The following is a 23257-nucleotide window of genomic DNA, read 5'->3' on the forward strand; positions in this document are numbered from 1 at the left end:
ATAGGAAGGATGGAGATTAAGGGGAATATGAAATAAATTAGGTCAAAGGTGGACAAATTTTCCGGTAAAGGGCCAGATGGTAACTATTTTAGGCTTTGTGGGCCCTGTGGCCTCTGTTGCAACGACTCAGTTCTGTTGTTGTAATGCAAAGGTAGCCATCAACAATATATAAAACAATAGCTTTCCTTTGTTCCGATACACCTTAAACACATGGCAAGACTGGATTTGTCCCATAGGCCAAAGTCTGGCAACTCCTGCGATAGAGTATTCAGGCAAGCCAATGGGGTCACAGGTAATTCTTCTTTAAAGGAAAAAATCCTTTACAGGTGTGTAATAAGTAAAAATTAGACAAAAAATATGTATACCTTTCCATGTCAAATGGGATCTCTACCTTAATTTGGATATTTAGACAGCAGACCTATAGGAAAGTTTTTTTGAGAGGAGCTGCCTTTTCAAATGACTATTCTTGCCCAAGTTTTCATCCCTCCATAGCTTTAAAGGAAATACTTTAAAGGAAGGGCCTTAAGTTCTTGCTTTATTTATTTATTTTTTTAATGTTTTTTTAATTTATTTTTGAGACAGAGCATGAACAGGGGAGGGTCAGAGAGAGGGAGACACAGAATCCGAAACAGGCTCCAGGCTCTGAGCTGGCAGCCCAGAGCCCGACGCGGGGCTCGAACTCCCGGACCGCGAGATCGTGACCCGAGCCGAAGTCGGCCGCTTAACCGACTGAGCCACCCAGGCGCCCCTTAAGTTCTTGCTTTAAATGATTTTTTTACACTGCAGGAGCAGAAATAAGTATGTACTTTATAATAAAGTATGGGACAAGCGCGTCTGCATCAGGCACAGAGAGAAAACAAAGAAGGGAGAAATGGGAAGAGGCAGAGTCTAGAACCTGGATTTTATTTTTTAATTTTTATTTATTTATTTTGAGAGGGAGAGGACCTCAAACAGGCTCTGCACCGTCAGCGCAGAGCCCAGGGTGGAGCTCCATCCCACGATCCTGGGATCATGACCTGAGCTGAAATCAAGAGTCAGACGCTCGGCTGACTGAGCCAGCCAGGCGCCCCTCTAACCTGGATCTTAAAGGATGAGTAGGAGGTTCCAAGATAGATAAGGAGGACAAAGGCATTTCAGGTGGAAGGAATAGCAAATGCGGCACACGGAGACCTACATACAGCTTCGGAGGGATGAGGGTAGACGGCAGAAACTACGTGTTGCCTTCTAGGGAGCAAAGATTTTAATTTGTCAAGTCAAATTTACAATTTATTTGCTTCTCGATTTAAACAGTCTTTCTGGTCATTTTTCTCCCTTAATGACTGTAAACAGACGATGCTTGAACATTCATTCTTCCCTGGAATGTTTATATCAAGTCAGCAATTAAAGGAGAAAAATCATTAAAAAAAATAGATTTCAAATAAACTTACTTCTCGTCTATTAGCGCCAGACTACTCACTTTAGAAGAATACAAAATGAGACACCGTAAGTTCACATTTCTTGAATTCTTACTGTGTGCTAAGGCATGGAACTGTACACACGTCATTTCATTGAAATCATTCAAAAACACCTACTGGTGTTGATTAGCCCCATTTTACAGGTGTTGGTGACTGAGGCTTGAATAGTTTGCCAAGGTCATCCAACTACAAGTGACTGAGCCAAGATTTGAATGCAAGTTGTCTAATTCCAGGCCCCATGCTTTTTTTGTTTGTTTTGTTTAAATTTTTTTTTTTACATTTAATTTTTGAGAGAGAAAGAGAGAGACAGACAGAGAGAGAGAGAGAGAGACAGAGCACAAGTGGGGGAGGGGCAGAGACAATGAGACACAGAATCTGAAGCAGGCTCCAGGCTCTGAGCTATCAGCCCAGAGTCCAACACAGGCCTTGAACTCACAAACTGGGAGATCATGACCTGAGCCGAGGTCGGACGCTGAACTGACTGAGCCACCCAGGTATCCCTCCAGGTGCCATGCTTTTAATACCTGCCAGATATTATATCAAACGTGGTACATATGTCCTCCTTGGAAACAAGGGTGACTCTTGTCTTTCCATTGTTTTCTCTGTAGGGCTTAGTGTTATGGTTTAAACTGTGTGTTTACAAAAATGTGCACGCATACAGACAAAGCAACATGTCATCAAATAAATATATAGCATACTAGGATTGTGTTGTACATACTATGACGGTAGTAAGTAAATGACAATAGAAATGTAAGTAAGAACTTGGCATTTCCAAGTATATTTTGATGTTTATTTATTTTTATTTATTTTGAGAGAGAGAGCGTGCATGCAAGCAGAGGAGGGGCAGAGAGAATCCCAAGCAGGCTCCACAGGACCTGATCTCACAAACTGTGAGATGACCTGAGCTGAAATCAAGAGTTGGACGCTTAACTAACTGAGCCACCCATGCCCCCCTCCAAGTATATTTTGCATTTCAATATTCTAGAAAACTTCACATTTTATTAAGAGTAATTTAACCCCTTTATTAAGAGTAATTTTAACAATAAGGACAGGTTGATAAAACCATGTGATTTTCAAGTTGAACTGTGAACTCTGAAAAGTATCGATGAAATTTTATCTTAAAATATCAATAGGGTTTATAAGAACTCTCCTGAGGAGAAGCTTTAGCTTTGTGAATAGTTGTCTGTTAATGAGAGATGTCCACAATTTTTCTTTGAGCTCCTCATGCGTTCACAAATGGAGATTAATTAGGGGCTATAAATGTCTGACTTGCCAGTGTTACGGTGTGATTCAGTAGCAGTCCAAAACAGAACCTGCCTTTTCTACACATCCTGCCCGATTCGGCTCAGTGTTTAAAGGCCAACCTGTTTCTATATAGACTTAAAATTCAGATCTAAAGGCCAACCTGTTTCTATATAGACTTAAAATTCAGATCTTCTGAACTGGCTGATTGAAAAAAAAAAAACAACTTTAATTGCAAGTGCATACAAAATACTGATTTACATGTATTTTTTCTTGGTCAAGTTCCCATTTCCATATAAATGGCTCTTATTTTGAATTCTCGTGCATGGACGTTAGCTAATAGAATATATTTCAGAATATTGATTCAGTTTTTTTGTAAGAATATGGCAAAAAGAATCATCTGAATCCCGGCAAAGATAATTATACCATGAATATAAACTTAAGTGTGGAGTTGAGATTTTTCTCAGTTTGAATTAGAATAGGGGAAATATCAAGAGTATTTGGGTACAAATATGCAGTTTTACAATGTTTGAATGTTTGATGAATTTTTTTTTTATTATTATTTAGATGATAAAGCCCCAGTGACAGATACAAATATCCCTTCTCATCTGGACCAGATGTTAGGTATTTTGCTACAAGAAGAACGTGAGCGAGAATTCGGAGTGACAGGGCCATGCATGGAATATTTGCTTCATCACAAGATCTTGGAAACGTTATATACCTTAGGGAAAGCTGACGTAAGTTCCTAATCCACATCGTGTTCTTGGGCATGTAATACATGCATTAATGTCTTAGAGACAGAGAAGCTGCCAAGTACTAAATTTAATTATAGAGGTACTTATTAAGCATGGCGGGATTCAAGTCAGGATTGTGAAAAACAGAAAGCATGCAGGCTGTACGAATGTGACTCTCCGTAGAGCTAGCAAAGCCTCCAAATGCTCTAGACAACAACGGGTACTTAGGCTGCTTAGAATTACAGTGTAAACATTTGTGAAAATAAAGTCAAGTGCACACACTCAGAGCCATAGGACACGAGAAGGAACCCAGTGAACGTTGTGTTATGACAATAGGAATTCTTTTTCACGGTCCTGAAAGAGAATGTCACTGATTGTTCTGACATGACCTCTACTGATGAGTGGAGCCAGGTTAACTTTTTAGGCCTCGTGAATCTTGAGAAATCTTTGCAAAACTGATGTTATGGTATAAATAATATTCTTTACCAAGAAACTTTCAAATTGTGTATGAAGGCAAGTTTCAAAGCCTGTGGGTTTTGTTCTGTGAATTTCTGTAATATGTGTGAAAATCCAACTGACGAAAAAATTAATAGACATCTTGAAACACCAGACAGAGTCACGAACAGTGGTGTTAAGGACAGTTTGCTTTTAACCGAGTCTGTAATACTCGCAATTCATTTTAAGTTAAATTCATGTAATTTATATTGTAGAGACAGGACATCTGCTTCCAGTGCCCTGCAATTCATTTCCTTCCTCCCTTCTTTCTCCTGTCATGTGGAGAGAGGGGCTTTGCAACACTAACTTGAATATAGATTAATTGGTTTTTGAGTGAATGTTAATGATTGTACCACTGGCAAATTAATTTTTATATTGGTGATTGAAACATTATTAATGTTTTATCTGAATAATGCAAGGTATTTGCTATCAAAAAAAATACTGTGCTTAAGATTATAGTTTATACTGTTTCCAGATAGCGTGTCTGTGATGATGCTGTGGAAATATATTCATTTTGTGACTGTTTTCATTGCGAGGCAGCATAAGCAGGTCAATCATAGAACATAGAACCTTGTTAGTTCGTGCTCTCTTAACCCACCAAGTAAGTAATCATTTACCTCCTTTTCAGCAAAGATCGAAAACAGCTGGCATGTCATAAACACTTCTTCCTTGTTTATAATAATCTAATGTAAATAATTTTGCAACTAATGTAAAGCAGCATTGTTAGAATGAATCACAGCATTTTATACCAGAGGGTTCCTTTTATTTACATATACGTGTTGGAAGGCTTTGTTTACTCCTGCATCTCTATGATGGAGGGTTATTGATCACCCATCACTAGTGTAAGTAACAAGATTCTGCTTTTGCTTTAGCCGTGGATTTGACCATAGTAGTTTCATGTTTCTGTAGTATTTAGAACATAAACAGGTTGATGTTGCCCGAACCAGCTCTGATCTCAACAACGTGTTACTATCACGCTGCTTGTAATTACATTAGCCTGTGGTTCCATAAACTATATTATAGTCCCAGATGTAATTTTATTTCCAGAATACCAGTCATTAATATTGGGTTGAGAATTTGATTCTGACGAACTCATTAGTTGGCCGATTGCCTTGGCTTTTGAGGGTGAAATATATTCACGTGTGTATTTCTCCTCGTCTTTAATTTAAAGGCTTTTGAGTGTGTCTGTATTGCCTGTTTTCTTCTTGTTCGTGTTTCTTTTTTCGCATACCCAGTGTCCTCCAGGAATGAGACAGCAGGTGTTGGTATTCTACACTAAACTTCTGGGAAGAATCCAGCAGCCACTACTCCCACACATTAATGTACACAGGCCAGTGCAGGTATTTTCTCCCCCTTAAATTTGATTGGATTTCTTTGAGCGTATAAATTATTTAATACAATTTTTCTGAGAGTAAAAATCATGAAGTTATTCTCAAAATAACATGTAAATGAGCAAATCCTTGAGCTTTTTGTCTACCCGACATGGTATTATATATGCTCTTGATGTTTTTCTCTTAAAAATTTATACATCAATTTTTCCTTTAACTTACCTCTGTGATACCTCAAGGAGAGTTTCTTGTGCGCCTTATTGCTTTCTTAGGGCAATTGAAAAATTAGTAAATCTGTTTTGTTATAGGTGATTTTAAATAGCGTTCTGTCTGAAAAATGCAAGGTATTTGCATTATTTGAAAAATTTAAATACACTTAAGGCAAACAGACGACTGTTTACATACTTGTAAAAAGTAACCCAAGTTCCAAAATTTGTTTTAAATTTTTTGACAGAAATTAATTCGACTGTGCGGTGAAGTCCTTGCAACACCAACGGAAAATGAAGAAATCCAGTTTCTCTGTATCGTGTGTGCAAAGCTGAAACAAAATCCCTACTTGGTTAATTTTTTTCTGGAGGTACGGTACGCTTCTTGTCAACCTTCAAAGCATGCTTACATTAAAATTATTTTGAGAATTGAATTCTGTAAGTAATATTAGAAGGAATTACATTTGTGGGTATCATATGGCTTGTTTTACCTCCTAGAATTATTTTTCACTTAAGATCACTGTTTTAACTTGAATCTTCTGAGGAGAACAATTTTCAGAGAAAATAGTTGAGCCAGATACATAGGGCAGCACAGGGTCTCGACACATAGAATCAAGGCTTAGCAGGAATGCAGCTTGAAGGGGGAAATCAGGGAGAGAGAAGTCACAGAAGTTTATAAGCTATCATGTTTTCAGCCAGGCAAGCTCTAGCGTGGAGCATGGGTGACCCGGACTGGGGCAGGGATGGTGTGTGCAGATTTGGACAGATGTACAAAGTCACGAGTTACCTCTCCAGCCTGGGATCACAGTTGGGATTGCTTTCATGTTCCGTACTGTCTTTTCTTAGCCATAGTCATTGAATCATACTTTACTTATTACATCAACTGATATTTTGGGTTTTACTTCTAGTTTTAAATTAGACGATTTTTTTTAAGTTAATTTATTTTGAGAGAGAACGAGCACGCGTGTGCATATGAGCAGGGGTGGGGCAGAGCGAGAGAGAGAGAGAGAGAGAGAGAGAGAGAATTCCAAGCAGGCTCCATGCTGTCAGCACGGAGCCCAATGCGGGGCTTGAACCCACAAACTGTAATAGCATGACGGGAGCTGAAGTTAAGAGTCAGATGCTTAACTGACTGAGTCATCCAGGTGCCCCTAAATCAGACAATTTTTGTGTACTTTCTTCTTTCATTAACTTTTTTTTTTGTTTTCAGCAGTGAAATTATTAGGAATATGGTAGAAAAAACAGTTTTGATTTTTTAGTTTTTTAAAAAATCTTTTTCTCTCTTTTCTTTTTTTTCCCCTAGATTAGGTATAAATTACATACAGTGCAGTTTCCCCTCTTTGGGTCTACAGTTCTCTGAGTTTGACACACAGTCACGTGGCCACCACCACAGTCGAGCTACACAACAGTCGCGCCGCCCTCCGGCACGTCCCTTGTAGCCATCCTGTCTCCACCCCTGTCCCCGGCAATCACTGATGTGTCTCCGTCCCAGGTTTCCTCTTGTACAGAAAGTCACAGAAGTGTAATCAGCCTTTGGGGTCTGGCTGTTTTTCCTTGGCAGAATGCATTGGAGGTTCGTGGATGAGTTTGGTCCTTGATATTGTTGAGTAGTATTCCATCGTATGGATGCATCACCGTTGTTCATGCATTCAACCAGTTGAGGGACTTGGGGTTGTTTCCCGTGTGGGGCAGTTATGAATAAAGCCCGTCTGAACATTCACACCCAGTTTTTTTGGTGCGTGGATTTAGCTTTTCACACACTTGGGTCACTACCCGAGAGTAGGTTTGCGGGATCGTGTGGCAAGTGTATTCTGATTTTCGTAAGAAACTGCCGCACCGTTTTACTACATGGGCTTATCATTTTGCGTCCCGTCAACAACGTATGAGAGTAGTTCCCGTTTTCCACAGCCTTGTCAGAGTGAGTGTTGTCAGGGTTTGGTTTTGTCTTTAAAAGCTTGAGCCAGTCTAGTGGGCGGGTCTGTTTTCTATCTCACTTTACGGAGCTAAGCCACCCGAGATCCGCTTCTGCGCTCCTGATGAAGACGGACAGGCAGCCGAGCTGCACCATTGCATGAATTTAAGTTTCTGGTTGAAGATGAGGATTGTGAATGCCAGTTTCTCGTGATGCGCCTCATATTTTGAAAGTTTGCTTCAAAACGGCTGGAATACATTTATGAGTTCAGATTTCAAGGACTTATTCATTAGAATGATATTACAGTCCTTTAGTTTTCGATATAAATATATCAAGGATCTCAGTCTGGCCAAGTCAGATGTTTTTCTCAAAGTGCACTTTTACTAAAGTTTTCTTAGATACCCTAGTTACTTAAATGCATGGATTTTTGCCCGACCTTAAGCTTTAAAAAGGACTTTTTATCAGAATCTCTGCAACTTACTCAGAAGTACACAGCCTTAGATCAGAAGCAGAGAAAATTTGTGGGCATATGTAAGGTGATGGTGAGATACCCTTTATTTACCTGTCCTCAGAGAAATGTTTATATTTTTTTATAAACATTTTTTTTGATGTTTTTATTTATTTTTGAGACAGAGAGAGACAGAGTATGAGCAGGGGAGGGGCAGAGAGAGGGAGACACAGAATCTGAAGCAGGCTCCAGGCTCTGAGCTGTCAGCACAGAGCCCGACGCGGGGCTCGAACTCACGGACCGTGAGATCATGACCTGAGCCAAGTCGGACACGTAACCGACTGAGCCACCCAGGCGCCCCGAGAAATGTTTATATTTAGACCTCTCTCCAAAGAACCCCCTTCGGAATCAGTGACATGTCTGCTGTAATATGCCAGTCTTATAGCACATACCTCTCCACAGCCCGAGGTGGTAGGTATCTTCATTTTCTCAAGACTGTTCATGAGCTTTTAATGTAATTTTTACAGTCTCCCTGGCATTAGCGTTATTTAAGTGCATTTTCTTTTCTCCTGCTGGCCAATAAGTTCCTTGAGGACGAGGACCCTGTCTCATTAATCTTTGGGTTCCCACAGCTTCTCTAATATCCGGGATAATGTATAATAACTGCTTAAATAACACTATTGAATGAATGACTCTTCAGAACAATGCAGCTATATTACTCGTAAGTGTAGAGGATAACAAAAGTACTTTATAATTCTCATGCATGTGTCCCCTGAAGTCTAATCTCTCTTTTCATTTATATCGGCCACAGTTTACATCTCCTGTGATTTAAATGCATATGGTAAATGAGTTAGAAACAGTCTTTGTCCTAAAGGAGCGTATAGTCTGGTGACACGGGTAAGGCTCATACTCAGACTATAATCTGAGGTAAAGTGAGTATCCTAAGGGTACAAAGTAAAAGTACCTTAAGCCTCGATAGGCTGAAAGGATTACATCTGCTCTCGGTGGTCAGGAAAGACTTCGTGGAAGAAACTACCTTTGATGTGAGCCTTGAGAGCTGTTTAGAGAAGAACAGATGAACATAAGTAAGGGAAGGAAGGTACAGAAGTGTGTGGTGTGGTCAAGAAACAGTACACTTAGGATATGTGATAAGCGAAGGGCCTGAAGGGATAGACAAGGAGTTGGTCAAAGGCTTTGAATGGCAGGACGAGGAATGAGAGTACCTGCAGTCACTGGGGAGCCATTGAAGATTTTGGAGCAGGGATGTTATTACACGGTGGTATCTGTGCCTGAAGTTCAGTTGGCGGCAGCATCTTGTACAGTGGGTTCCTTTGAGTGGAGGAGGAAAAGCAGAGGAACTAACTCGGCAGCTGGGGGAGTAACCCCAACGAAAAGTAACATGGACTGTAAGCGGGAAGCAGTGGGTTGGAATGAAGTGAATATGTTGAGGAGACGCCAGAGGTAGGTTCGGTGGGGTCTCGTGCAGGAAGAAGAGAAAGGATGACGAATGTGTGAACTCCCGAACCAGCAAGGCTGCCGCTGACAGAAAGAACGGAGCCCTGGGGGAGCTCCTGTTGAGGGGAAAGATGGTGATTACGGTTCTGGAGGTTCCGAGTCCTCCTGGTGTCCTGTTGGAGAGAATTGGCAGGTATCTGGTCTCGCAAACCTGCGATTTGGGAGAGAAGTCTGTGTTCAGGAGATCTGAGGGTTGTGTGTATAAATGTGCTTTGGCTGTCGTTAAGATCCCTAGAGCAGAAAGTTTCGGGAAGAACCAAAGTGCAAGAGAAGGCAGCATTTCCTCATCGCCTACGGAACTTTTAAGAGACGCGGGTTCCACCACACTGTTGGACACTGACACGAATCTAACGTTGTCAACCATACTCAGTAACGCAAACAAACAAATAAAAATGCGGCTTCGTTGGCTCCTCCTCCGAATATTCCCATTCGGCAGGTCTGGGTCTGACGCGGGAGTCTGCGATTTTCTGTAGCCCCACAGAAGACCGTGACCCTGACAGTCTTGAGTCCTACTTTGAGAAACGCTGGTTTAAGGATTGAATGCAGTCCTAAGAGTATTCTGCCCTTTGCCATTCTTATCTGAGATACCACTTCCAACAATATTAGTAGAATTTTAGATGGAATCGAATGTTTTACATTCACAAAGATTGTGATACGCAGTTTTCTAGGAAACGGGACGGTTGTTCTGTCGTTCTGCAGAAGCGTTTTCTTTTAACATGCGCTGCGGGCTCGATTTCTCAAGAAGATTGGTCCAAACTATGTTGTTAACTGTAATAAAAGTGATTTATCATAGCTATCATCTAACTTTGGAAATAGAACTTTGAATTCATTCAGCATTTAATGCACCTCTGTGCTAGGTGAAATAATGGTGATCGGGCCGGTGGAGAAGCTGGTTTATGATGACGTCTAACCTGTGTGTGTGATTTGATTTTTGTTCTTGTGTTCGAATGGAAAACAAAATACTCTTTGCCTCGAAACGAATGGTTAGCTTCGGTTGAGATTCTCTTTGTGTCTGGGTGTGTGTGTCGGGGGGGTGGGGCCGACATGTCCAGTAAATCTGTTTCCATCAAGAACACTAATAAAAAGGTTCTGAAGAGGGGCACCTGGGTGGCTCAGTCAGTTAAGCGCCTGACTCTTGACTTCAGCTCAGGTCAGGATCTCACAGCCCATGGGATCGAGTTCTGGTGTCGGGCTCCATGCTGACAGCACAGAGCCTGCTTGAGAGTCTCTCTGTCTCCCTCTCCCTCTCTCAAAATAAATAAATGTTAAAAAAAAAAAAAGTCCTGAGAATATTGAGTCCTTTTTCTAAAGTAAACATAGGAAACAAAGGAAAACATAGAAAAATCATCTTAGAAAACCAGTCCTAAAAGAATCAATGTGAAGGCTATGTATTTTCAGTAACCCAGTGAGGAGGAAACATTTAATTGCAATTGAAAACTCCTGAATCTTCTTTTTTTCCCCCACTAACATGAGTTGTTTGTAGCAGTAGTCAAATAGTTATCACTAGTACTGTTCATTGCTGTGGTCATGGTACATTCTGCAGTTAGTGTGAAAAGTGTTCTAGATGCCTCTGCAATTTAAAAATATTTAGGAGTGCTTGGGTGGTGCAGTCAGTTGGGCGTCCAACTTCGGCTCAGGTCATGATCTCACAGCTGGTGGGTTCGAGCCTCACGTCCGGCTCTGTGCTGACAGCTCGGAGCCTGGAGCCTGCTTCAGATTCTGTGTCTCCCTTTCTCTCTGCCCCCGCCCAGCTCGCCCTCTGTCTCTCTCTCTCATAAATAAATAAACATTAAAAAAAATCTAAAATAAGTAAGTAAAATAAAATATTTAAAACACAGTTTGTTGAAGTCCGAATATTTTCATTTGTTCTAACACTTCTTCTATCTGTTGCTACGTTGGCTAGACTTTATGTTAATTATGGAATTGTAATTCTATAGAATTATAGAATGTTAATTACAGAAAAACCAATAAAAATGTGACTTCTGTTTTATAAGTGTTTTGAAAGGAATCTTACAGAACATGTATTCTCTTTCAGAATAAGTTGAAATCACTGGCTTCCAAAGGAACACCAGATGTAATTTCAGAAGACACATCGAAAGGTCAAGGTCAGGATTCCTTGTCAACAGACACGGGACAGTCGTGTCAGCCAGAGGAACTGTCTGGTGCCACGGGGCTGGAGCACGCAGAGTTAGATGATGAGCCTCCTCACCAGCTAGATGACCTGTCCACGAGCCTGGATAATCTCACCGTCACCTCACTGCCGGAGGCCACCGTCATTCGTCCCAACCAGGATTACAACTTAGTGAATTCCCTGTTAAATCTTACTAGAAGTCCCGTGAGTCTCCTTTACTCTTCCCCCCCACCCCCCGCCCCACATCCTGATCACAGTTACATGCATTTGAAATAGAAAAAAAATATATATACATATATATAGATCCTTATTTTCGTGTAAAACATTAAATCTATTTAAGTTGAATTTTTTCCAGGCAACTTGCTTCACATACATCTAATTCAAAAATTGAAAGGGTGTGTGTTCTTCCCATCAGGATGGCCGAATAGCTGTGAAAGCCTGCGAGGGCTTGATGTTGTTAGTAAGTCTGCCGGAGCCTGCGGCCGCCAGGTGCCTCACACAGAGCACTTGCTTGTGCGAACTGCTGACCGACAGACTCGCCTCGCTGTACAAGGCCCTACCTCAGTCAGTGGATCCGCTAGATATCGAGACCGTGGAGGCAATTAACTGGGGGTGAGCACCGTTACTTGTGTTTTCCCCTAGACGTGGCTTCTTCCACCTACACTTTTAAGTTCACTTCTGTTTGCAGTGACATAAACGTTTAGTTTTGGAAAGAGGGACGTTACTTGCGATCATTAAATGGGATTATGTTCGGAGACCCATTTTAAATTTGTTACCAATCAGGAATGAGTTGGTATGGGAACAATAGAGCTTCTGCGTAGTTATTTTTCCGTTATACTGATCAATTAAGACCTTAATGACATTAAAACCAATAACGGTATCTAATTTTTTTTTTTCCCTCCCAAAGACAGAACACCCTTTTATAAATACTTTCTGCAGCCTCTAGGGGAGTCTCATGTTTGGTGGCCTGTGTATATGGACTCTCTCCTCCTCCCTTATTTTTTTACCCCCTTTACCCATCTTTTGGGGCTCCCCCTGATTCTCATTGTTAGATGTGATTATCACAGAACATTTGTAAGTTTATAAAGCAGCATGAGGAAAATTGCTCCTAATCCCATCATCTATAAGCAGCCTAATATTTTAGTATAATAACCTGTTATAATTTTTCTGTGTATTTTTAACTCTTCCTTGGTTTTTACCTGTCTTTTTTTTTCACTTTTTAAAATATTTATTTGAGAGAGAGAGAGAGAGAGCAAGTGTGAGCCAGGTAGGGGCAGAGGGAGAGGGCAAGAGAATCCCAAGTAGGCTCCATACTCAGCTGACCCCCACGTGGGCCTCCATCCTGTGACCCTGGGGCCATGACCAAAGCCGAAATCAAGAATTGGGACGCTCCATAAACTGAGCTATCCAGACCCCCCTACTTGTCTTTTCCCCCTGATATTCTGCCAACATCCTTAGGGCAGACCCATGGGTTTACTTTACTACTGTGTTGCAAGGCAGGAAGAGAAGCAGGCTGCTTGTTTCTTTTTGCACACCTTCCTTTACCTTCCTTTTCTTCCATCCCAGCGGCTGAGAACCTCAGACACTTCATTCCTGCCACTTGGTCATATTTATGGCAGAAGCATGAGGAGCTGTCTGTGTGTTTTTTTCCTCCACAGCTGCGTTCTTGTTAGTCTCTCTGTTTCCACTTAATGAGTGAAAGTATTTACAACTTTTGATTTAAAAGGTTTTCTTTTCTCCTTGGCTTTCTTCAGTCATCCGGTGTTGCCTGTGTAAATATATCTTACTGTGTAAGTTCATTCACATACCTTCATCTTTCCATATGTACTGAACTGGATGAATGCTTTCAGATAACTTTGGACTAAACATTTCTCTCCCATGTCCTACAGCTTGGACTCATACAGTCATAAAGAAGATGCTTCAGCATTTCCAGGAAAACGAGCCTTAATTTCATTTCTTTCCTGGTTTGATTACTGTGATCAACTCATAAAGGAAGCACAAAAGGTGTGAATTTTTTTGTTATTTATTGATAATTTTTAAATGTGAATGTATATTAAGTCAAATTTCCTCAGTTTCTATCCCCAAATATATCTTAATTATCTTAGGATAGCACAGTAAAATAAATACAAATAAACAAAAAAACGTGTGTGTGTGTGTGTGTGTGTGTGTGTGTGTGTGTTTGTGTTGCAACTCTGGAATAAATCACAGCTCAAGCTCTGACCTTATATGTCTGTAAGTATTACAATGGAAAGCTTCATAAGGTGACATCGACCTCCCACCATTTCACCTCCTTGGGGAGATGTTAATACTGTAATGTGATTGGGATAATATTTTTGTCCTGTCTGTCTTGTTCTTGGAAATTTAGATGAAATGTAAAGGACCAAGTAGCTAACATCTAACCCAGGCTTATGTGCCATCAACAAGATGGTCAATAGGCAAGTTTGTTTTTCCACATTAATTCAGATGGAGGGTGCAGACTGGCTTGTCGATGTTACAGATTAATCTCTCTTTTCCATGAAAACAAAAGAAGATAATGATGCTCCTCCTATATTCTAGACTGCTGCTGTTGCTCTTGCCAAAGCTGTTCATGAAAGATTTTTTATTGGCGTTATGGAACCTCAGTTGATGCAAACGTGAGTGGCCCTTTTCCATTAAAAAAAGAAAACGTTGCTATGTTCATGTTATTTTTGCCCACTAATTACCTGTTTGTTATGCCCAGTTCTGAGATGGGTATTCTGACATCAACTGCCCTGCTCCATCGCATTGTTCGGCAAGTAACCTCTGACGTTTTGCTTCAAGAAATGGTGTTTTTTATCCTTGGAGAACAGAGGGAACCAGAAACTCTGGCCGAAATTAGCAGACACCCTTTAAGACATAGGTTAATAGAACATTGTGATCACATATCTGATGAGGTATGTATGTAATGATTTAGAATTGGACTTCCATTCTTGGAAATATGACTTTAATGTACTTGTGATGCTTTGAGTGCAGCCTCTTCACGTGGCTTTAAAAATTGAAAGCATGCGGGGCGCCTGGGTGGCTCAGTGGGTTAATCTTGGTTTTGGCTCAGGTCACTATCTCACGGTTTGTGAGTTCGAGCTCTGCATCAGGCTCTGTGCTAACAGTGCAGAGCCTGCTTTATATTCTCTCTCTCTCTCTCTCTCTCTGTCTCTCTCTCTCTCTCTGTCTCTGTCTCTCTGTCTCTGTCTCTCTCTCTCCCTCTGCCCTTCCCTGGCTCGTGTGCTCTCGCTCTCTCTCAAAATAAATACATAAACTTCAAAAAATGATTTAAAAATACACCAGTAAATGAAAATTGAAAGCATGACTCACAGGATGGCAAGAAGAGTAACGTATTTAGACATACTTCTCAGCCTTTATTATCATTTTTGGTTTCAGATAAGCATAATGACATTAAGAATGTTCGAACATCTCTTACAAAAACCCAATGAGCACATTCTTTACAACTTGGTCCTGAGAAACCTAGAAGAAAGAAATTATACTGAATATAAGCCTGTGTGTCCAGAAGATAAAGATGTGGTGGAAAACGGATTGATAGCAGGAGCCGTGTAAGTTCCCATCTAACTCTGCAAGTTCAGCATCTTATATTGAATCGCAATTTTCTCTCTCCTCCTCCTTCTCTCCCTTATTCATAAAAAAACAAAACAAAAAAAAACCTCTTACTGTTTACAAGATTTTCAAACATAAAGTTTAGATGCCATGATAGCACCATCCCTTTAAGTCACAAGTGGTATTCATTAAACTTAACAAAATCAACGCATTCTTGAGTTTGATGCTCATGTAAGATACTAAGATCCCTATAAAATGTAATTGTTTTACTGGTAAAGTTATGTAATGTTTTCTAAGACATTAGAAAAGAGAATGGTAGACAATCTTCTGGTTTAGAAAATGTACTAAAATTTCGTCTTTTTTTTTTTAATACATCATTAAATTAAACGTAGAGATCTCGAAGAAGACCCGTTATTTACTGACATTTCACCAGATAACACTCTTTCAAATCAAGAGTGGCTTAGTTCTTCACCTCCTGCTACTCCAGACCACCCCAAAAATGATGGGAAAACCGAAGTCCATAAAATTGTAAATAGGTGAGTTGCCATGTTAATGTGACTTACATCTCTTTTGCTTGTTTTTATAACCTATGATAGCTCTGTTCTTAGGTTGTTCTAGTGATACATTGTGAATTCAGTTTTCCCTGCTTTTATCTAAAGATTATATCAGCTTTTTGTCATGTTTATGTAGCAAGTGACAGCCTAGGGGCAACAGTCAATAGCAGAAGAGAAGAGCTGTCTGAATATAGAAACAAAAACAATAGTGGTTAAGTAAACCTTCAGAGTACCCTACTTTGTTTTAATAACAATCATTGCAAGTAATTCCCAGTTGGAACAACAGGGGGAATTTCCGGTTTGACAGATTGTACTTAGTACACGTGTACTGACCTACACTAAGCCTAGGACTCTACCTTTTTGATACTGTGGTTTTTACCTTTTTTTTTTTAAGTGCGCTTTCTGTGGCGATGTTCTCTTTCTGCCTTTGCAGTGCTGTCACTGCTATGCCTGGTTCTGGCAGGTGACTTTAGAGAGATTGCCTGTGGCTCAAGATGTAAAATTAGGGTGCATAAAAATCTTAGGTTCAATTACTTCGAAGCCGGTTTCCTGAGATGAGCAGATGACAACGGTCTCTCATTGTGCTGTAATGGAGAAAGAAGTTGTCGTCTTAGGCTTCCTTCTACTTTAAGTGAAATGAGTGATTTTTAAATAAAACCTTTGAGATAATGAAAGCGTAATCAGTAAAACCGATTCAAGATTAAGTACTTATGCCTATGTCATTTTGTTTTTCGGGTTTGCATTTGCATCAGTGTTTGGCTAAACTGAAGATATCACTCGATAGTTTAAGACATAAAGATATTGAATTGTCAGAGTATTTATGTTACTGCTTGTGGCTTTTTTTGTTGAAGTTTTCTCTGTCTGGTACCCGATGAAGCAAAATCATCCTACCATGTCGAGGGCACTGGATATGACACCTACCTCCGAGATGCTCATAGGCAGGTAAGTGAGGTAGTTATTTTTGGACATGAAATCTAGTAAGAGTGTATATACACACCTTGTCCTGTTACCCACGGTCATTTCTCCAGAGGTTTCCCTTTCTCTGCAAGACCTGAACTCCCTCTGTGACATTACTTCCGGCAGGTGACCTTACTATGCCTTTTACTCACTGTGTCTCTGTCCCAAGATTTCTTTCTTTTTTTTTTTTTTTTCCAACGTTTTATTTTACTTTTGGGACAGAGAGAGACAGAGCATGAACGGGGGAGGGGCAGAGAGAGAGGGAGACACAGAATCGGAAACAGGCTCCAGGCTCTGAGCCGTCAGCCCAGAGCCTGACGCGGGGCTCGAACTCGCAGACCGCGAGATCGTGACCTGGCTGAAGTGGAACGCTTAACCGACTGCGCCACCCAGGCGCCCCCAAGATTTCTTTCTTTATGTTTGCTTCCCTCCCCCCATCCCTCTGCCTTTCCCCCTTTCTCCCTTTCCTGTGTCTCCCTACCCCTCTGTCCCCACCCTTCTCTTTCTCTCCCCCCCCCCGTTCCCACCCTTCTCTTCCCCCCTTTCCCCTTCCCCTATGTCTTCCTCCCCCCACTTTCCCCTTCTCCTGTGTCTTTCTCTCCCCCCCACTTTCCCCTTCCCCTCTATCTCTCACCCCTCCTTCCTTTTCTTTCTTTCTATACTTCAAATTGTATCTCCCCCCAATCCTCTTCCCTGCTGATCCAAAACATAACTTTTAAATGTTTCTATCTACCACCCACCCTTGCTCTCAATCCACAGGCACTGCCCTGACCCCCTCTCCACCTCTGTTCTCACCCACACCGTTATTTATTTACAAGTGCCCGCCCCCTCATGCCCTGCCCCTGCGCGGGATTTCTCTGCCTGTCTGGAAGGACCCTCTCAGAGGTCATCTGTGAAGAAGTGAACTAAACAGCCTTCTGTCAGTCTTCTTCCCTCTCTAGCATTTCACAGAATTCCCGGTTTTGAGAAGTCTCAAGTCAGAACAATGCACATTTAATTTTCATTTAAATCCTTGAGATTGAAGTGTGCTGTTATGTATAATTAATTTGCATGCACCTATAGTTAATTCACAGTACTTTAAGCCTGAATGCAAGTCCACATTACTGCTTGAGTAACTAGAGTAATTCTGTAGCCAGTGATGTGGAGAACAAAGGCAAAAGAAATACAGAAAAAAAAGTAAACTCCCTTACTAGCCCATCGGCAGGTCCTTGAGACAGGCAGAGTGACCTTCCTCTAGGAACCCAGCTGCCTCGGTGTTGACCCTTTGCTAGGGGCAAAAGGCGGTCTCAGCTTAACCTCATCCCAACCTCCAGGATCCTGTAAGTCTTCTATAAAAATCCTTGTACAAACTTCCTTCATCTCTGCCCCCCAAGAATATATGTTAGCAACCATCCTCCATACATATGGCCCGCTAATATATATCTGAAGGGTCTCGTGACTAAACTTTTACTCTTAGACAGTAGTAAATGACCTTTTCCTGACAACAGCTAGCCCCCATCAAGGTCCTGGAAACCTTGCTTCCAAATTCCTTAGAGACTTAACGCTGTCCCTGACCCGCTCCCAACTTGAAAGTATAGAATCAGTCACTCCTCACAACCCCAGTGCAGCCTTTCTGCCCACAGGTCCTGTCCCCATGCGTTAATAAAACCACCTCTTTGTACCAAAGATGTCTCAAGAATTCTTCTTGACTGTTTGCTCCTGAACCCCGATATTTCACATCAAGCTAGCACTTTCATGAACGAGAAAGTGAAGGCAATACAATAGTGGTCCCAATCTCAGTAGTATCCCCTGGAAGTTTAAACTGCTTTTATTCTTTCTGTGAAGTTTCATTTCCATTTTCTACAAATGTGCTTATTAGGATTATTTCAGAAGTGCTAGAAAACAGACAAGAGAGATAAACAATTTTTAAACTATTGCTGTCTAGGTCAGAATTTCAGATATGTTAATGGAAAAATGCTTAATTAAATGTTGGTGAGTGGTTAAGGATAGAAAATGGTCTGTTGAAAGCCAAATCAGTTAAAACTCACAATATACTGAAGAAGCTGGCTTTTTGGTGGTTTTAAATATGTTTTTCTTTTAAAAATCAAAGTTAGTGCTTCATGGTGAGGACATGTTTTGTTTCAAATTCAGGTAGTTTCCAAACCAGAGAGGTCAAAGTAATGTCGCTTTATTGAATAAGGAGAATCTGAAAAGTGAAAGAATGGGGAAGAAAACTATGCTCTAAATGTCTTTTGTTCAAACTTAAGTTAATTGTATATTGGGGAAGACTTTTCAAATTTATTTTTATTATGTGAGATCTTATGCTTATGAAAATCCATGTTGTTTATCCCAGTGGTAAACTGAGGAGTGAAGGGCCAGTTCCTTATTATTTCCAGCCTATTTACCAACACTTTGGTAAAAAGGTGAAAAGAAAAAACATAAACTACCAGCCCTGATTATTTTATGTTCAACAGACATAACAGTTAGTCAGTTAAATGCAATAAAGGTTTTTGGTTTTTTTTTAATTTTTCTTAATGTTTATTTATTTTTGAGAGAGAGACAGACACAGAACGTGAGGGGGGGAGGGGCAGAGAGAGAGGGAGACACAGAATCAGAAGCAGGTTCCAGGCTCTGAGCTGTCCACCCGACGCCGGGCTCTAACCCACGAGCTGGGAGATAATGACCTTAGCTGAAGTCAGATGCATAACCGACTGAGCCACCCAGGCGCCCCCAATAAAGGTGTCTAAATGCTTACTCTGGGTTTTCAGCTCCTTTTCACTGTGAGGGTAGCAAACCATTTGCGGAGCACGCTCCACGCAGCACTGATGTGTCCTGTGACAGCGCGCCCCCTGTAGGTGCGCCATGGGAAAGCCAAGCCTGCCTTCTCCGATAACGTACATCTGTTCATCCGTTTGCATGCAACGTTTCCAAATCAATTTGAAAATGTGGCTAGGACTTACTTTGCTTTTTAAATATTCTCTAAATCTGTGATTAAAAATAAGTAAAGAGTTACGTTCCTCTAAAGGAAAACACATGCTATTTATTCATCAGCATATGTTGGTACAGGTGTTATAGTCTTACCTGTGCTTCTAGTGAGAGTGTTGTTACCCAAGTCGTCTGGCCCTCCCTCTCCCACGGGCGCCTCACAGGGAACGCTGGGCACGCAGGTGGATATTTACATGCCTCTGTGAGGAAATACTTTCTGTTTAATCTCCGTTTGTTTCGGTTTGTTCTTTAATGATGCAAATGCTTTTCCCTAGTTCCGGGACTACTGTGCTATCTGCTTAAGATGGGAGTGGCCTGGGTCTCCAAAAGCATTGGAAAAGTGCAATTTAGAAGCTACGTTCTTTGAAGGTCATTTTTTGAAAGTTTTATTTGACAGAATGGGAAGAATTCTCGATCAGGTAATAAGCTTTAAAATATTAATTGTCATATTGTTTTGTTACTATTCACCGTGGATTCATCTCTAGTCTTAGTTTAGATCTTTAATAAAGTAGTTCTGTTTTCGTGAAGCTCAGCTGGCAACAACCAGTGCGTTTCTGATGCATTTGTTATGTTCAAAGCCTTCATTTGGCCTGACGGCTGTTGTCAAATTCTATATTTCCCTTCTCATTATAGGCTGTTGTCTTAATATCCTTAACACATTTTGGAGGTGATTAGAGTGCTTTCCTTTTACGATGAACTTAGAAAGCCTTTTAGTATAGTTAGTACAGATACAGATTGAGTCAACCTTCAATTCAGAAGACCTTAAATGTCATTTCAAATTGAATCTCCAGCACTCTGGTCTCATTAAAATTACGGAACAATATTAGATGAAACCGCTTCTTCAGACAAAGGACTTAGGAATAAGACTCATTTTCAGAAGGGGGAGGTGAAATAAAAAAGGTAAATTTACTTATTCCAAGGTAGATAAAAAACTAGCATCCTCTGGTCTGTTGCTCTGTCTCGCTGACGGCCAGGAGAAATGAATTTGGGATTACGGAACCCCTCCCTCCCTCCCTCTGTCCCTCCCTCCCTCTGTCCCTCCCTCCTTGAAAAATGAACAAAGTGATGATGCAGCTTTGAAATGCCTTACACTCTGGGATGTACGCTTGAAATAAAACCACCTGGCATGGTACTTGCCTTAACGCAGAAATTGACTTCACCGATTTGGAACTAATTTAAAATTGTATATTAAAGTAGTTGTTCTTTTTCAGCATTTTAGTTAAATATTTATGTGAGCAGAGGGAGTTAATAAAAGAAATTTACTCCATAGGCAGGCTGTCCTCAATAACCAGAAAGCCAAATAAAGAAATTATAATTTAAGAAGTATTTCACTGGGTTCCACTTCAGACAGGACGGTTTCTGGTAGTAATCAGTAAAGAGATAGAGTAAGTCCTTTTTTCTTTTAACCTTTTAATAGCAAGTGCTGTATTTCTCGGGTTTGGTGGGTCGGTTGTTCAGTCCAGATCTGGTGGGTGTGCTGTTTGCATGATGGCTGCGTAAGCCTCCTGGTTTGCAAGCGGGGTTTATCGTTCGTTGTGGTGTTTGAGCTGGTTTGCTAGGCTTTCTCTGGATCTTGGGTATTTTTCCCTTTAGTTTGCAGAGTGCCGATATAAAAGGGTATTCGGAGACAAAATATCCTGAAATGCTGCAGAGTTTTTCTTATTTCAGCGGGTCGCATGTCACGGTGCAGAACCGGTTCATCCACCCTGTCTCCACCATTCTTCCGGAACCCTGAATGATAGGCAGGACAGACTTCTGCTCGAATTTTGTCAGGGAGGAATCCCTAGTTTCAGTTCGTGTGACTTAAGCTCGTACGCTGCGGGGCACAGCCTCAAGCCTTTTGTCTTTAAACGCGTGGTTTTTCCAAGCCTTTTTTGGTAAGAACCTGATGCAGTCAGATCTGAGAGATAATCATGAGCCCCGGCGTGCCAAGCGTGCTTGGTTTCGTTTCATTTTCTTTCTTTTTTGAATGTGTTTTCGCTGAGGGTGATGTTTGCTTGTAATTTTCTTAGTGTACATCTCTGCTAGGGCGGGGCTCACCAGTCTGGGATTAAACATTGACTGCCGCTAATTTCAGGTGAATGCTGTACAAAGTAGAAAAGAGGTCCAAAATAGGTATAAACACTTCTACTAACCCCAAAAAGGGATATTTGTATTAAAGAAAAAAGGCCAACTTGTTTTAAAGTTATTACCATTGTGAAGTAGAGACCATTTCAGAGGTAAGTTTCTATGTAGCTGAGATTTGTTTTCATTTTCACGTTAAAATATAATCTCAGTCAGCCTTAAACGGCTTAAACAATGTAGGACATAGGTTCTTGTTCAAGAACATAGCTCTTGTTCAAACAAAGCTAAAAACCAAAGTAACACCTTATGAAGAAAATACACAGTTTAAGTGGCAATTTCTATCCTTGCCGAAAGCCAAATTTTGACTTATTTCTTTAAGCTCCTACAAATGGAAGAATTTGTGACCTAAAAACCTGAACTACCTGAAACAAGTCACATCCGAAACTGTACTTAAGTTGTATTTTAAAGGATTTTGTTCACATGCTTTACAAATGCATTCTTCTAAGGATTTGCAAAAATGTTTCCTTTGTGCCTCAAACACAATTTAATGGGAGTTCATTGTTCCTTATGAATTGAGTCCTGGAGGCTGTTCTGTTGCAGATATTATCAAGTCGGAGAATATGCTTTCCAAACTCCCCTTCCGTAGGAATTGTATCTCCCTTCATTTATCTTGCTTGAGGCCCAATTGTGAATAAGAGAGACTTAGGGATAGTTTTCTGCCCTTTCAGAAAATCCATGTTCGTGGATCTCGTGTTTAAAAACAAAAATGGTGCAGTTGGACTCACAACACAGGACTTGAGGTCTTTTTTCACGTGACGGCACCTTGCTGTCTTCTGGCACTATGCCCTCACACTTGTTGTCCTCCGAATGCCAGACGTTCCCTTCTCAGTTGGTGTTCGTTGTGTCAGGCGCTTAGCGTCCGCTCAGTGAATGGGAGCGAAACAGGCAGAGTCCATGGTTAACATTCACTCGTCCTGAATCCCTTTTCCTTTCCCTGGGCTTGGCGTGTGTCCCTTGCTCGCCCCCAGCCCTCCCACGGAAGCCAGTTTTGTCTCAGCCACTCCGTTTCCTTTGGCTGCCTAGAAGGAAACTTTCTGTTGAAAGTTCTAGAGACGGTAACAGCAACCGTTTTGTACAGTGTGCCCTTTTCTTTGAATTTGATGCGCTTTGTAAAGCACCTCCAAGCCATTTTCTATGAGGAGGAAACAGATTAAACATTTTAAAAAATCGAATTCAAGTAAAATTGTGATACTACATATAAAAAATGGATGAGGAACTGTACACAGATGTATAATTATTTGGGGAGAGTTAATGCTCTTGTGATAAAGGAGATGGTCCTTGTCTGTAATCACTGTTTTGAACCTTCTCATTCGCTGTGAGGCTTCTGGTGGTCATTTCTGTCCCCAAATACTTCCCTTCTGCCCAGAAGGTTCTGGGCTGGTGATGCATATGGCTTTATTTTTTTGTGTACAGGCTCTTGATCATGGGTGGTAGTTGAGTAATCTAAAAGATGAAGAGTATCGCTTCTAAAATGAGCCTACCGTATTTTAAAAGATCTTAATGACTGTTTTCATTGGAGGGAGGAATAAGATGGGATATTTTCCTTTCTTGAAAAGACCAATTGAAATGGTGAATGAAGTGCTCAGGTATATATACATGTATAAACAATGTCAAATGTCTTTGTTT

General features: G+C 40.9%; 1 protein-coding gene across 4 annotated transcripts in view; it reads left to right on the top strand.

Annotated features, from left to right (window-relative positions):
* The window catches only part of FHIP2A (FHF complex subunit HOOK interacting protein 2A), a 37177-nt gene that overhangs the window by 9345 nt on the left and 4575 nt on the right, over positions 1-23257 (top strand). For 2 of the 4 annotated variants that reach the window (XM_047824911.1, XM_047824914.1), the window contains exons 3-14: positions 3264-3433; positions 5161-5265; positions 5708-5830; positions 11370-11669; positions 11881-12077; positions 13355-13469; positions 14022-14098; positions 14185-14377; positions 14862-15031; positions 15425-15568; positions 16438-16528; positions 19783-19926. In XM_047824911.1, coding sequence (XP_047680867.1) covers positions 3264-3433; positions 5161-5265; positions 5708-5830; positions 11370-11669; positions 11881-12077; positions 13355-13469; positions 14022-14098; positions 14185-14377; positions 14862-15031; positions 15425-15568; positions 16438-16528; positions 19783-19926 — 1829 coding nt within the window. Of the gene's footprint in view, positions 1-979; positions 1483-3263; positions 3434-5160; positions 5266-5707; positions 5831-11369; positions 11670-11880; positions 12078-13354; positions 13470-14021; positions 14099-14184; positions 14378-14861; positions 15032-15424; positions 15569-16437; positions 16529-19782; positions 19927-23257 lie in introns of those variants that run through there. The other 2 variants (XM_047824913.1, XM_047824912.1) reach the window with 2 other exon arrangements.

Source organism: Prionailurus viverrinus, chromosome D2 (genome assembly GCF_022837055.1).
Source record: "Prionailurus viverrinus isolate Anna chromosome D2, UM_Priviv_1.0, whole genome shotgun sequence".
NCBI classification, from domain to species: Eukaryota; Metazoa; Chordata; class Mammalia; order Carnivora; family Felidae; genus Prionailurus; species Prionailurus viverrinus.